Raw genomic sequence first — 13,364 nt, 5'->3', positions numbered from 1 at the left:
GAGACTTTCTGAGGTAGTCAGGATTTGAAATAACAAAGAACTTGTTAAAAGGAGCCCCAGATTCTGTGCAGCTTTCCCTCTCAGGGCATTCCGGCTATTTCTTTAATGGCACAGAAGAGGGGCTGAGGGACTTCCTGGGTGGTTCAGTGGCTAAGACTCCATGCTCCGAATGCAGGGGACCTGAGTTCAATCCCTGGTCAAGGAACTAAATCGCATAGGTCACAACTAAAAATTCCATGTGCCAAAACTAAGACCCAGTGCAGCCAAATAAACAATAAATTAAAAAAAAAATTTTAAGATAAGGAGCTGAGAAGCCAAGAAAGGACAGCTGCTAAAGGGCAGAAAAGTCAGCAGAGGTTTTGGGATTTTCAAGGAGGTAAAGGGACAAAACTTGGTAAGTGGATCTTGCCATGACATACCAGACTTGAGGGATTAAGATCCTATAGAAAAGGAAGGTATAAAAGAACAAACCTGACAATGTGTACTGATTTTCCTCTTAAAGCATTTGTCAACTCCTAAAACGAAAAAAGCAAAAAGCTAAAAAGCCAGCAGAAAACAACTGAAAGTAAGGAGCTCCTGCTTTTAAGAGTCGCATGCTGTTGGGAATGCAAAAGCAGAGGAAGCCCGAGAAACACCCAGTCTCTCAGCTGCTCCCTGGAGGGCTACCAAAGTTGTACAAGACAGATGTTCACAAAATCTGAACCCAGCCTCAAGTCAGCTCAATTCCGAACTGTTGAGGTGATTTGCCACCATTTTACCTGCCTGCCAGAAGATGAGAGAACCTTCTCTAGAGAAATGCTAAAACAGTATACGCAACTAACTATAATTTCTAATTGTATCTAAAATTCTAAATATAATGTCTGGTATTTAATCAAAAGTTACTCCCCAAAATAATGGTAATAATAATAACAACCACCAAGATAAAAATGTGTGAAAAAAGAAACTAGAAAGAGACCTAAAAGTGATTCAGACAGTGGAGTTTTCAGACAGACTCTTAAGCAATTTGGCTGATGTCAAGAAAACAGACCACAATATGGAGATTTTCACCAGAGAATTAGAATCTATTTTTTAAAAGAGGGAAAATCAAACGAAAAGTCTAGCACTAAAAAAAAATAGCTGAAATCAAGAATAAAATAAATGGGATCAAAAGCTGACAAGGCATGCCAGAATAGAGGACTAGTGAACCTGGAGCACAGCTAAGTAAAGCCTATCCAGAATGAGAAACAAGCAGAAGGGAAAAAAAAAGATTAAAAAACAGAAAAAAGCATAAAGGATATATAGGACAAGACAAAAGGTATAGTATGGATTTAAGCAAAGTCAGAAAAGGAAAAAGGAAAAAAAGCGGGTAGAAAGAATATTTGAAAAAATTAGTTTGGAAATTTTTTTCTGAACTAATGAGAGTCATACTATAAATTCAAGAGGTATCAGAAACCCCAAACAGAATAAATACAAACAAAACCATTCTTAGGTGCTAATAGCTACATTTCTAAAATTAAAATCTATTGGAGGGAATTCTCTGGTGTCTCAGTGGTAAAGAATTCGCCTGCCAATGCAGGGGACACGGATTCAATCCGCGGTCCGGGAAGATCCCACACGCCATGGAGCAGCTAAGCCCGTGTGCCACATCTACTGAGCCTGTGCCGTAGAGCGCAGGAGCCCCAACATCTGAAGCCTGCGTGCCTTACAGCTGGTGCTCCACAGAAGAGAAGCCACTGAGGTGAGAAGCCTGCACTGCAACTAGAGCAGAGCCCAAGCAGCAACAAAAACCCAGCGCAGCCGAAGATAAATAAATAAAAGTATTTGTTTTAATCTACTGGAAAATCTCTCATAATTCCAAAGATGAGTAACTGAACAACTGAAAAAAAGCAAAGTCAGATCACCAGCAACAGCTGAAATGTATCTTATCAACATGCAGAACATCCTTGGATCAGCCTTAAAAAAAAAGTTAATGCAAATAACAGAGCTATTTGCCTATCTGCCAAAAAAAGAAAGAAAAAGTAAACATAATACTAAACCTCCTAGTATTTGATCAAGATAAAAAGTATTGCTACATAGAAGGAAACTGACAATGCTCAGAGAACATCTTCATAAAAATCGCAAAGATCCAATCCTAGGAGTCAGCTCCACAGATTCAATCTCCAGTTCATGATGCATCTCAAACTTTTCCTATATCCTGGTATCTTTATTTTCCTAAAGTTCTAAGACCACCAGACTGAAAATATCAGTCTTAGAACAATCAGTGAATAGTAAGGCTCCTAAGTCAGGCCAGTACTAATTTTAGTTTAGGGAAAGGGAAAAAGGAGTAGGAAAGAAAGAAAAAGCATGACAGTCCCCAGTCTCCAGGGGACTCCAAATAACTCCAAACTAGGGATTCACAACTCCTGGGTTTCAGAAGCCTACAGGATTATAACAAATTCTCAAATTTGTATGCACAGTAATCACTGCCTATATTCCAAACAAATAATAAATCTCACAAATGTGTTCTATTTTTCAAATGTATATGATTAACAAACTAAAAATCCATTTAAAAGCTAAAATAAACGAAGATGAGAGAGAAGAAAAAAGAAATGACAAGGAGCAATGTCACCTTTGAATTATGTAACCACTCGCTAGACATCTCTAAGGACCTATCTGACCAAAACCACATTCTTAACCCCAGATTACTAAGGATAATACCAAAGTAAAGCCAGGGTACATAGAAACAGAGTTTCCTACACCAACAGCAGAAAAATAATCTGATATCTTTAATCCAACAATTCAACATCTCAGATCTCTTCATAAATGAATTCAAGATTTGTTTCTATAAGGCAAAATGCCTTATTACTCCTAATGGCCAAAGAACAATAAAAACAAAACAAACTCAGGGAGCCTAAACATTCCAAAATAGGGGGTCAATGAAATAAAATGCCATAAAATCATAATACAGATAATATATCCATAACAAATGATAATATAAAAGAATATTTAATAACATGAGGAAATATTTATCACATATTAAGAAGGAAAAAGAATACAGAACAGCAACAGAGGGACAATATCAAACTGGAAAATAGATACAGACATAACGGAATATCTGGAATATTGCAGGGTGATTAGCTATCTCTGGGTGGTAGGATTGAGAATAATTTAAATTTTGTTTCTATGAGTCTATTTTGCAAACATTCCTCCCATAACTCAGGATGGGTGTTTTTTGGCAATTAGAAAAACATATTCACTTTTAAATGTAAAATTTTAAAATAGCTGAAATAGGTTCATCTCTCTTCTAAAATGCAAATCAGTGTTTTTTATTATTTTATTTATTAATTTAATTTATTTACTTTTCTTGGCTGCGCTGAGTCTTTGTTGCTGCGTGAGCTTTTCCCTAGTTGAGGTGAGCAGGGACAATGCTCTGGGTGTGGCTTCTTACTGCGGTGGCTTCTCCTTTTTTGGAGCACAGGCTCTAGCGTTGCGGGCTTCAGGAGTTGTGGCGCATGGGCTCAGCAGTTGCAGCATGTGGGCTCGACAGTTGTGGCTCCCAGGATCTAGAGCACAGGCTCTATACTTGTGGCACACAGGCTTAGTTGCTCCCCAGCACGTGGGATTTTCCTGGATCAGGAATCAAACTCGTGTCTGATTCGTTACCACAGAGCCACCCAGGAAGCCCTGAGATACGTTCATCTTTTATTCTACATACAGTTTTAAATAATGTTTGATTTTAATACAAAAGACTAACAGACAAAAAAAGGTTAACATTTCAAAATGTATCCAATTTTACTACCTAAACTAATGAAGTCTTTCACTATATGTAAACAAGGATCATCCCATATTAATAAAATTACTTAACATGTACATATACTTTCAAAGGTCCTCCCAATTTTTATATTAATACATTAAAACTTAAATGTCAAGATAATATAGTATATCTAAATATCTTTCCCTCTCTCCATTCTAACTTATAGCACTTTTTAATCTGTATTCCCAACTAGGAACATATTACAGCCATGTAAAACACTGAAGCAGCTTTGATAACAGAGGTCAGGAAGTCCAAGATCAGAGTCATATCTCCTACCCTTTCAGCTCTTAGAAGTAGACAATTTATCTTACCTCTCTGAACCCCAGTTTCCCTAGCTATAAAAGAGAATGATAATATTTATCATAGAGCTTTTCTGAAGACGAAATTAAGGAAACATGCTAAGTCCTAAACACGGTGCCTGATTCATTAGGAGGTACTCAGAGGAGTGATTACTAGAGGCACACACAAGAGTTTTTAAATCTGAGAACTTGCCAAGCCTCCTGAAAACTCTGACCTTGGGCAAGTTACTTGACCTATAAGGACCTTGGTTTCCTCGTATGCAAAACAGATACAATAATACCTATCCACCAGGTTTGCAGTTAAGGATTTGGTAAAATTATATACAAAAATCATCTTGCATACAGTAGGTGCTCCATAAATTGTAGTATCACTATTAGCAAGAACAATACACATCTGAGTACAGAGATCAGCAGTTTATAAAATATTTTTACATATAAGAATGCATCTAAGAATTAACCATCATTTAAACAGATGCATTTCTCTTAATTCCCAGAGTAGCTGTAAACTTCAGAAAAAGGTAAAACACAAGCAAACTTTTTAAGCACACTGAAAAGTCAAAGGCTACTTCATTAGTTTCAAAATAAAATTGTGTTATCTATAATGCAATCTGCTGTAACATTTTTGAAGCCCAAATAAAACTAAAAGGGTTAGAAGAAAAATGTTCTTTACTGCCTTTGAAAGAAAAAGTTTAAGTCTTTAGAAAAAAAATCTAAGATCTGAATTTTTCTTTTCTTTTTTATTTTATGACTTCACAATATCTTTCAGAACTAAAATGTAAGTGCCTTTAATACAATAACCCTTTCAAATCTTCTCCACCTTTGTGCAAAAGCAGAACAGCTCCAAAGCCAAGCCTGACTGCCTGAGTTCAAATCCTGATTCTGTACAGGAGTTAAACTTGACCAGAGGCAAATTTTAATGTCTCCATGTCTGTTGCTTCAGCTGAAAATGAAGACTTTTCACATAACTGCTGTGAGGATGAAATGAGGTAATACACTTATGGGTTCATAAGTGTGCCTAGCAAATGGAAGGCACATTATGTTCCCCATTGTTGTTACTGACTCATTATTACCCCTCAAGATGCCTTGATCAGTGACTTATAATCAATAAATATTTGCTACTCTGTAGACAATTTCATTGCTAGTCGCTCAATCATGTCCGACTCTTTGCAACCCCATGGACTGTAGTCCACCAGGCTCCTCTGTCCATGGAATTCTCCTGGCAAGAATACTAGAGCGGGTAGCCATGCCCTTTTCCAGAGGATTATTCTCTGTTGGCTTAGATGGTAAAGAATCCACTTGCAATGCAAGAGATCTGGGTTGGACCCCTGGGTCAGGAAGATCCCTGCAGAAGGGAACGGCTACCAACTCTAGTATTCTTGCCTGGAGAATTCCATGGACAGATGAGCCCAGCAGGCTATAGTCCATGGGGTTGAAAAGAGTCAGACAGAACTGAGTGAACATTTTCACTTTTTTCCAGACAATTTCAACAAAAGGCTTTACTTAAAATTAGACTTTAACATGACTGTCACTGCCAGTAAATTAATTACTTAAATTAATTGCTGTTAAGACTTTAGGGCCAAAGTAAATAAAGTCAATCCCTTCCTTAAGCTTCCTAGCATACACAGCTACAACTTAGCCTTACTTGCCAATAGAAGTTCACAGTCATCCTTATTTGCAATTAGAAGTTCAGGTATGGCATACACCAATCCAGCAGACATGAAACTCTCAAACCCAAGATCCATAATACTCAACTCCTTCGAAGAAAAAGTTCAGATTACTCCCCTACTATAATAGTTTAGTGCTTTAAAATAAAAACTATACTGCATAAGTCAACAGAATATCATAAAGACTAAAAACACAATAAATGAAATTGTTTGAAAGTTAAATATGCATTAAATACTAGTTTACAAATATATCTGAGAAAACTGCAATCGATTTCTCCTATTACAAATGGCTGTCTTAACTCCAAATTTAGTATGCTGTCCACTTCAAATCTGGGGCCAGGATAATGAGACAAAGTCAAAGTAAAGTTGCCATCCCACTAAATCACTGCCTGCTTAAAACCTATGTTTCCTTTTTATTCCTAACTCAGATTATGATACCCAAGTCTCACCCCATGAACAGAAATTTAAGGAGTGAAATCCTAGAAGCAGTCTAACTTGAAACCAGGAAAATGTTCCCAGAGTTATTAGATCAAACAATGCCAAACCATTTCCCAACTCTATGTGATCCTAACTTGGGTACAGAAAAATGATGATTACCTTCAGACTCAACAATTTGGTAAGCCCTGAAAATCAGAAGTCAAGTACCAAGGGACACATTTCAACTCCAGCTGAGAGCTGGAATGTTTACCTGGTTTACTCTCACATTAAAAGTTGGATGTCATTATCAATCAGGGACACAGTCACACAGCAGCCATCAACAGGACACACAGGCCACATCAGGCCACAGGTCACTTGGCATCCTTCACTGAACCCCATCCTACTAAAGGCCTTACGGCCAACCCTCGACCTGGAGAACAGGACAATGGGCTGGCAGTCAAGAGAGTTAGATTCTTGTGGTTATAGATCCATTTTTAGATTTTTGACTGATTTGACTAGAGAAATCACATTTGAGAAAGCGTGAAGAACTTTAGAAATACAGGTGGCAAACTTTTGAGTTATGCTTCACATATCTAGTCACTTTATTTGTTCAGTAACATAAAAACATATGATATGTAACTTGTTTTGCTCATAAAATCATTTCTGGACTTGTAAAATGATGATCCAGGGGGACAATCAGCACTTTTCTTCAGGGTCTGCACGCATCTTAAAACCTCACTAAGCTCGTTTCTCTATCAGTATGTATTGATAAAACCGGAGTTCGCTTTGCTCCTTCTCTCCAAGACGAGCTAAAGCTAAATAAATACTGAACCAAAGTACTGTCAGCATTTCAGAAGCAATCTGCTACAGAAAAACATACAGTTCTTCTGCAATTCTTTTTAACACCTAAGTTGGAGATTCAGACCAAGCAAGTACTGGAAGTCAGATTCATTCAAGTCAGACTTTTTTGTTTGTATTTGAGCTTCTGGGCTGGGAAGTTGGTCTGTGTTTACATAAATCTAAGCTCTGAGCCATCATATAATGGAACTCTTCTGTAATGTCTCTCCTGCCCACTCTCTTTTTCAGAACTGCCAACCGGAAAAGGTACCCTCTGCAAATCCTACAACGTATCCCCACTTGCAAAGACTTCACAACTTTTCGGCCGCCTGTGACTTTTACCACTCCTCTGGAGCTAATCACTTTTAATGACCACCGCCCCCCTCCCCCAGGAAGAATCACTCTACTCAGCCTTACACTTCGTCCCGGCAGCAACCGACTCAACCTTCCCCCCGCGTCTCCGGAGCCCTCGGCGCCCTTAAGACATCTTCACCAGTTTGTCCGCGGTCCCGACCCTGAGAGCCCCGACTCCTGCCTTCACGTCCCTGAGCTGCCCGCCCCCAAGCCCTTCTCAACTCCCAAACACGGCCGCAGCATCACCTGGCTCCCCGCTGTCCTACGCGTCCCGGCGCCGCCACACACCTCGCCCCTTTCACCCAGACCTTGCTCTCCGAATCCTAACCCCTCCCCGAGGCGGGGGCTGGCAAGGGCTCTTGGCAGCTGCAATGAGACTCCGGAGGCCGCGCGTCCCCCTCACCAGGCCCCGCCTGGGCCTCTCGGCGCGGCTGCCCTCCACGGCCCCCCTGCCCGAGCCGTGCTTACGCCGAACAGTAGGGCAGCACGAGCCCAGGACTCGGCACTTACTCGGGAAGGTAGGTGGAGGAGAAGGAGCTCCACTTGTGTAGCGCGTAGGGCAGAAGCCGGCACTCAGGCGCCGCAGCAACAGCCCCGCCAGCCGCCATCTTGTCAGCACCGAAGCAGCCGCCACCGACCGCCCGCCTAGCCGAGAGGAGGGAAGGGGCGTGGCCTGCACTTAAAGGGGCCGCGGCCCGCCTGGGCGATCAGCTCTCCGAGTCTCGCGTCGTGAGCGCTGCCTGAGGCAGTGAGATGCACGAGGGTTGGCTATTCACTCTGGGGGTCTCCGCCGCTGAACTCTCCTAAATGACTGACTGGAGGAAACTGGCCCTGGAGGGAGAGCACCTGAGGGGCTCTCCAGTGGGGCTTGTAAAGGAGTGGCTTAAATGACTTTTCTTGAAAGCAGAGGTAAGGGAAAGGCCAAAAATATTGTGAAAAGAAATAAATTGTAGTTGTGGGCCAGGATGGGAAAATGAGAAGAACTTGGAGAAGGGACCGCCAGTGAGACTGGAAACCACGGCTTACTGCAGTTTCTAAATTCTTTAAGGAAACGCATTGAAGGAAACCAGTGGCATAGCTAACGGCCCTTCCTTCTGGAGTTGTCCTGGTTTTAAATGTCTTGTCGCCTGGTCCACACAGTCACATGGAGACAGGAAGAGGAAAGTCTCGAGTGTCCTCTCGCCCTGCTCAGTTTTCAGTGTGTGAGGCCCTTCGTGGTAAGCATCTATTGGGAGCCCGCTCAGACCCGTCTTGCGCAATCCGTTTGCTCAGTAATGACATTCACCCAGAGGCCAGAAAAACCCTGAAGGAGTCGGGAAGCTGGGTGTCGTCATTCTTCCAGCTGGTAAGTCTGCCTACATTAAGCTGACAGATACTTATTTAGCCCCCAAATTCTGAAAGAGCAAGAGACTGAGAGTTTCAAGAACATGACCACAGAGGGACTAACAGCCCGTATGCTCGGAATTCCATATGGTCATTGTGTGTGTGCTTAGTCGCTCAGTCGTATCCGACTCTTTGCGACCCCATAGAGTCATAGACCCCATAGACCTCTCAGCCCGCCAGGCTTCTCTGTCCATGGGATTCTCCAGGCAGGAATACTGGAGTGCGTTGCCATCCCCTCCTCCAGGGGAATCTTCCCAACCCAGGAATCAAACCCAGGTCTCCCACATTGCAGGCACATTCTTTAGCATCTGAGCCACCAGGCAAGCCCATGGGCATCACACCGGCTTCTTATCAAAAAAATGAACACTTGACTTGAAATATCTAGCAGCTTTAGGTCATGTTCCCATCAAATACCTGTTGGTTTAGCGTTGGGCATATCTATTCCTTGTCTTAGCCACTTCAACACCAAGAACTCTTCTCTCCTCGTCTAAGAGGTTCTACTCCTGCTGCACAGCATCTTCGTTTCCACCTGACCTGACTGATGGAAAAACTCAAGCAAAGCAGTTTTTTTTTGTTGTTTTTTTTTGTTTTTTTTGTTTTTTAGTGAATGACCGAGTTGAAACACCTTGGTACTCTCTTTGTATTCTTTTCCCATTATAATCCTTAATCTGCCCAAAGTGATTAAGTACCCGAGTGGGTTGCCATTTCCTTTTCCAATCTGCCCAAACTTCCCCAAATCCTTTCCTGACTTCCAGCTTCCACAGGGGAGAGCTTGGTAGTGGCCTCCACTAGCATCTCAGATGGAGAATGCCAAATAGAAAGGCAACAGTATGTTAATCTTTAAAAAATCATGTGTTCTGTGTGTTGCAGCATGTTAGAAAAGTATTTGGTTCTTGACATAATGCTATAACCCCAGAAATGAAATTGGGACTACAGAGACAGTGGAAGAGGCCAGAGAAGGTAAATTAGTTCCAAAGATGATTAGTGGTTATTTGGGCAGGGGGAGAGGGGGGGAGATACTTTTAAGAGGAAAAGGTTAAGATAAAGGTTAAGATAATAACTCAGTTCAATTAGTTTGGGACTCGGAATTAGTTTTGGACTCTTTTCAGTGACTTTCTATTCCCTTCGGGTAACGCTGAAAGTCCTTAGCATAGGCCTTTCATATCCTGCTTTGATTACCTGTCTAGTCTTCCCTCTCTCCTTTCTCCTTTGCACTCCTTACTCCAGCCACACTAAACTAACACACTGGCTGAATTGGCGCCTATAATTCTGTGCTCTCTCTGGTCTGTAGGGCTTAGTCTAAGCCAAGCTTGGAATACTCTCCCCACTTTCTTCATCTTGCTAAATTCTGCTTGTTTTCCAGATTATTTCATTCTGGAAAATTGGTTGTCATCACCTGTTTTGGGGTTAGGTGCCATTTTTTTTTTTACATTTCTCTTGTCACCTTGAGCTTCCTTCCTTATTGTAGCAAACATCACAATACATTTTGATTTCCTCTTTATTTCTCATTCTCTCCTCCTAAACTATAACTCCCTTGAAGGTAGGATTCATGCATATTTTGTTCATAGATGTATCCTTAATCCTGTTAGTCTTGTGTATAGTGGGTGTTCAATAAATATTTATTGAAGAATGAATTAATTGTGCTAAAAAGGAATAAGAATGCCAGGGACTTCTCAAACTACAAAAATGTATCCCTGAGGTGTGATAGCCTCAGAGAATGTAAAGATCCAGGATAGCATGGCTTTCCTGCGCCACAGATTTCACAAATGGTACAATAATTTAAAGCATTCATATGTTAACAAAAATACAGATAGGGATGTTATGATTCTGAACCCAAAATTCATATAAATGTTAAAATGAAATAGAAGACTAAAGAAATTTCAAAATCTACGGAAGTCAGCCATAGTTCAGATCACCTAAGGGTACGTATTTACCTCCTCTGCCTTTGGGGAATTGCCTTAGTTGATGGGGTTTATTGTAACGATACTGGGAAAGGCCTGGAAACTGTAGGCAGCCATTCTAGTTCCCCACACTCAAAGATTAGTATATATTGATGACCTCATGGAGAACTGGACAATGGATAATCATTTTTCAGGGATCAACAGGTCTAGTAATCCAGTTATCTTGTCATTTCCTAATAGAAATCTTCCTTTACTCCCTGATAATGTCTCAACATGTTTCTCATAACAAATACTGCTCAGAGAGAGTAACTGATTATATTTGGCTTATCACCATTCACTGTCTTTTCCTGCAAAAAAGAAAAAGATTTATTGACAGGCTGTGATATGCCAGGCCCTGTCCTAGAGGCTAGGGAGGCAGGGATAAACAGATAAGCCAGACAAGGACCCTGCTTTCATGAAGCTTACATCCTGACAGGCCAACATATAATAAATGTAGTAAACAAGTCAACTAGATAATTTTATTCTGCACATTTTCGGTGCTAATAAAAGACTATAGTGGAGTAATATTTAGATCAGATGGGAAACTGTCTCTAAGAAGGTAATGTTTGAGCTAATACCTGTGCAGTGCAAAAATGCCACCCATGCAAAGGCTGATAAAAAACATTCTGGGAAGAGAAAATAAGTAAGCTCTATGGGCCTGAGGGGAGAGAGGAATTGAAGAAGAAAGTGTAGTGGTAGCATAGTGATGGAGAGGGAGACTAGAATCAGAACACATAGGGCCCTAATAGTCGTGGTAAGGAGTCATGACGTGGAAATGTGAAGGGGAAACCTGTAGGAGGATTCAAGCCATGTGATCCACTTCACATTTTGTATAATCACTCTGCAAAACAGAAAATGGAATGGAAAGAGGCAAGAGTTGGAGGGAGGAGACTTGACAAGAGGTTAAGCCAAGGCAAGAAGTGATGGTGGCTTGCACTAACAGAGGAGGTAGAGAGAAGTGGTTGAATTGGCATGTATTTTGGGAGTAAAGCCAGCTAGACTTGCTGATGAGGGAGGGAAGGCAGGAAGAAATGAAAAGAGGATAATTCCTGGGTTTCATGTTTGCACCACTGAATAATTAGTGATGCTTTTAACTGAAAGAGGAAGATTTAGGGTTAGAACAGTTTTGAGGTAGAAGCAATCAAGAATTCTGACTTCAGTGTACTATAATGGAAGCCTAATGGATATCCAAGTAGAATTGCCAAGCATCCAATGTGGGGATCTATATTGGTCAGTCTTATATCAGACCACCTCAAATAGGCACTTGACCTTCTTCATATCTCACCAATCAGTGCAAGCTTAGGCACTGATTCCTGGGTTAATCAATTTTTTTCTAAATAGCAGAGTCAGTATAGCTCTGGGTATAGCAGCTCTAGAAAGAAGAAACCATCTGTGGCAGCCTTCTGCAGAAGGGGATCAAGGGATACGGAGTAGTAAGGGAAAGAAACCCAGAGTATACATCAAAAATCTTGTTTGCAATCCCAGTTCAGCTACTTTTCCAGCTATGAGACCTTGGGAAAGTCACAACTTCTCAGCATCTCATTTTCCACTACTGCAAAGTGGCTGTAATAAAATCTGTCTACTTCATAGTGAAGGTTTGAAAATCAAGCAAAAGAAGAGGGCCTAGCTTGTTTGCTATAAGTTCTCATTTTAATTCTCACAAAAACTCTGAGAGAGAAATATTGTTATTCTCTTTTTCACAAATAAGAAAAATAAGACTCAGAAAGGTTAACTAATTGTTTGTTATCTTTAGTTTGCCCTTCTAGATGTGTAGGAGGGAGGAGAGTAAGCTTGGAGTGTGCCTTCCCCTGACCTCTCTAACTGTAAGCACAGTGGGCTGACTGTCCTTTCAACCAAAGGTCACAAGTCCTCCCAAGTGGCCTCTCTACACAGCTCTCTGGTACTGGGTTCCAGTAACCAACCCCTCCCCGTGCTCCCTGTGGTTTCCCAGTATGTTCTCAGATCTTTATAAATAGTCCCTTTATTAAACCTCTCCAATTGCCCAATTTGAGAATGCCATCTGTTTCCAGCTGGGACCCTAACTGTTACAGTAACTTATCCAAGGAAATATAGCTAGTCAGTAACAGAGCCAGAATCTCCGTTTCAAAGAGCCCATCTTGTTTGATAGGATCCCCATTCCTTTCAGGTGGGAAGAGACTGAGCAAACTGTAAAGTGCTATTCAAAGATAGTGTTGCTAGTGTTTAAAGTGTCAGTTGCTCAGTCATATCTGACTCTAACCCCATGGCCTGTAGCCTGCCAGACTCCTCTGTCCATGGAATTCCCCAGGCAGGAATACTGGAGTGGGTAGCCATTCCCTTCTCCAGAGGATCTTCCCAACCCAGGGATCAAACCCAGGGCCCCAGCATTGCAAGCAAATTCTTTACCGTCTGAGCCACCACGGAAGCCCATTCAAAGATAAGATATGGTCAAATAATAAAGAGTTTAAAAGCAAAACAAATCCAGCTGACTTTATTTCTAGGCAAAGGAACATAACCAATTGACTGAGAGGGAAAAGGTGTTTTTTAATTTTTAGGAAGGGCTGTCATAATGTGTTGTACTAATTAAAGATTCAAACAAATACTCTAAATAGGCTGGACTAAATCCACAGCTTTGTATATATAATTGGTTAAAACAAGCCCCATACTTCATTGGTCAGGGAAAAAAGTCTTCAGATAGGCCCTTTAAGGGTTTTGCTTT

At 41.1% G+C, this 13,364-nt stretch overlaps 1 protein-coding gene and 1 long non-coding RNA gene across 9 annotated transcripts in view; one reads left to right on the top strand and one right to left on the bottom strand.

The window, feature by feature from the left end:
* The window catches only part of MKLN1 (muskelin 1), a 391,490-nt gene that overhangs the window by 207,177 nt on the left and 170,949 nt on the right, over positions 1-13,364 (bottom strand). The window contains exons 1-2 of one of the 7 annotated variants that reach the window (XM_070787314.1): positions 7,854-7,962; positions 3,318-3,585 (exon numbers count right to left, since the gene is read on the bottom strand). The exons of 5 other annotated variants lie outside the window; for them this stretch is intronic. Coding sequence is in view for 1 of the 2 variants with exons in the window: in XM_070787310.1 (XP_070643411.1) it covers positions 7,854-7,951 (98 nt within the window). In the remaining variant the exon portion in view is untranslated. Of the gene's footprint in view, positions 1-3,317; positions 3,586-7,853; positions 8,001-13,364 lie in introns of those variants that run through there. One more of the 7 variants, XM_070787310.1, reaches the window with a different exon arrangement.
* Positions 8,150-13,364, top strand: part of LOC139182613 (uncharacterized) — a 50,662-nt gene continuing 45,447 nt past the window's right edge. For both annotated transcript variants that reach the window (XR_011566125.1, XR_011566126.1), the window contains exon 1: positions 8,150-8,688. This is a non-coding gene — a long non-coding RNA (uncharacterized lncRNA). The remainder of the gene's footprint in view (positions 8,689-13,364) is intronic.

Source organism: Bos indicus, chromosome 4, assembly GCF_029378745.1.
Source record: "Bos indicus isolate NIAB-ARS_2022 breed Sahiwal x Tharparkar chromosome 4, NIAB-ARS_B.indTharparkar_mat_pri_1.0, whole genome shotgun sequence".
In the NCBI taxonomy this organism is placed as follows: Eukaryota; Metazoa; Chordata; class Mammalia; order Artiodactyla; family Bovidae; genus Bos; species Bos indicus.
This window is presented reverse-complemented; position numbering and strand designations above follow the sequence as displayed.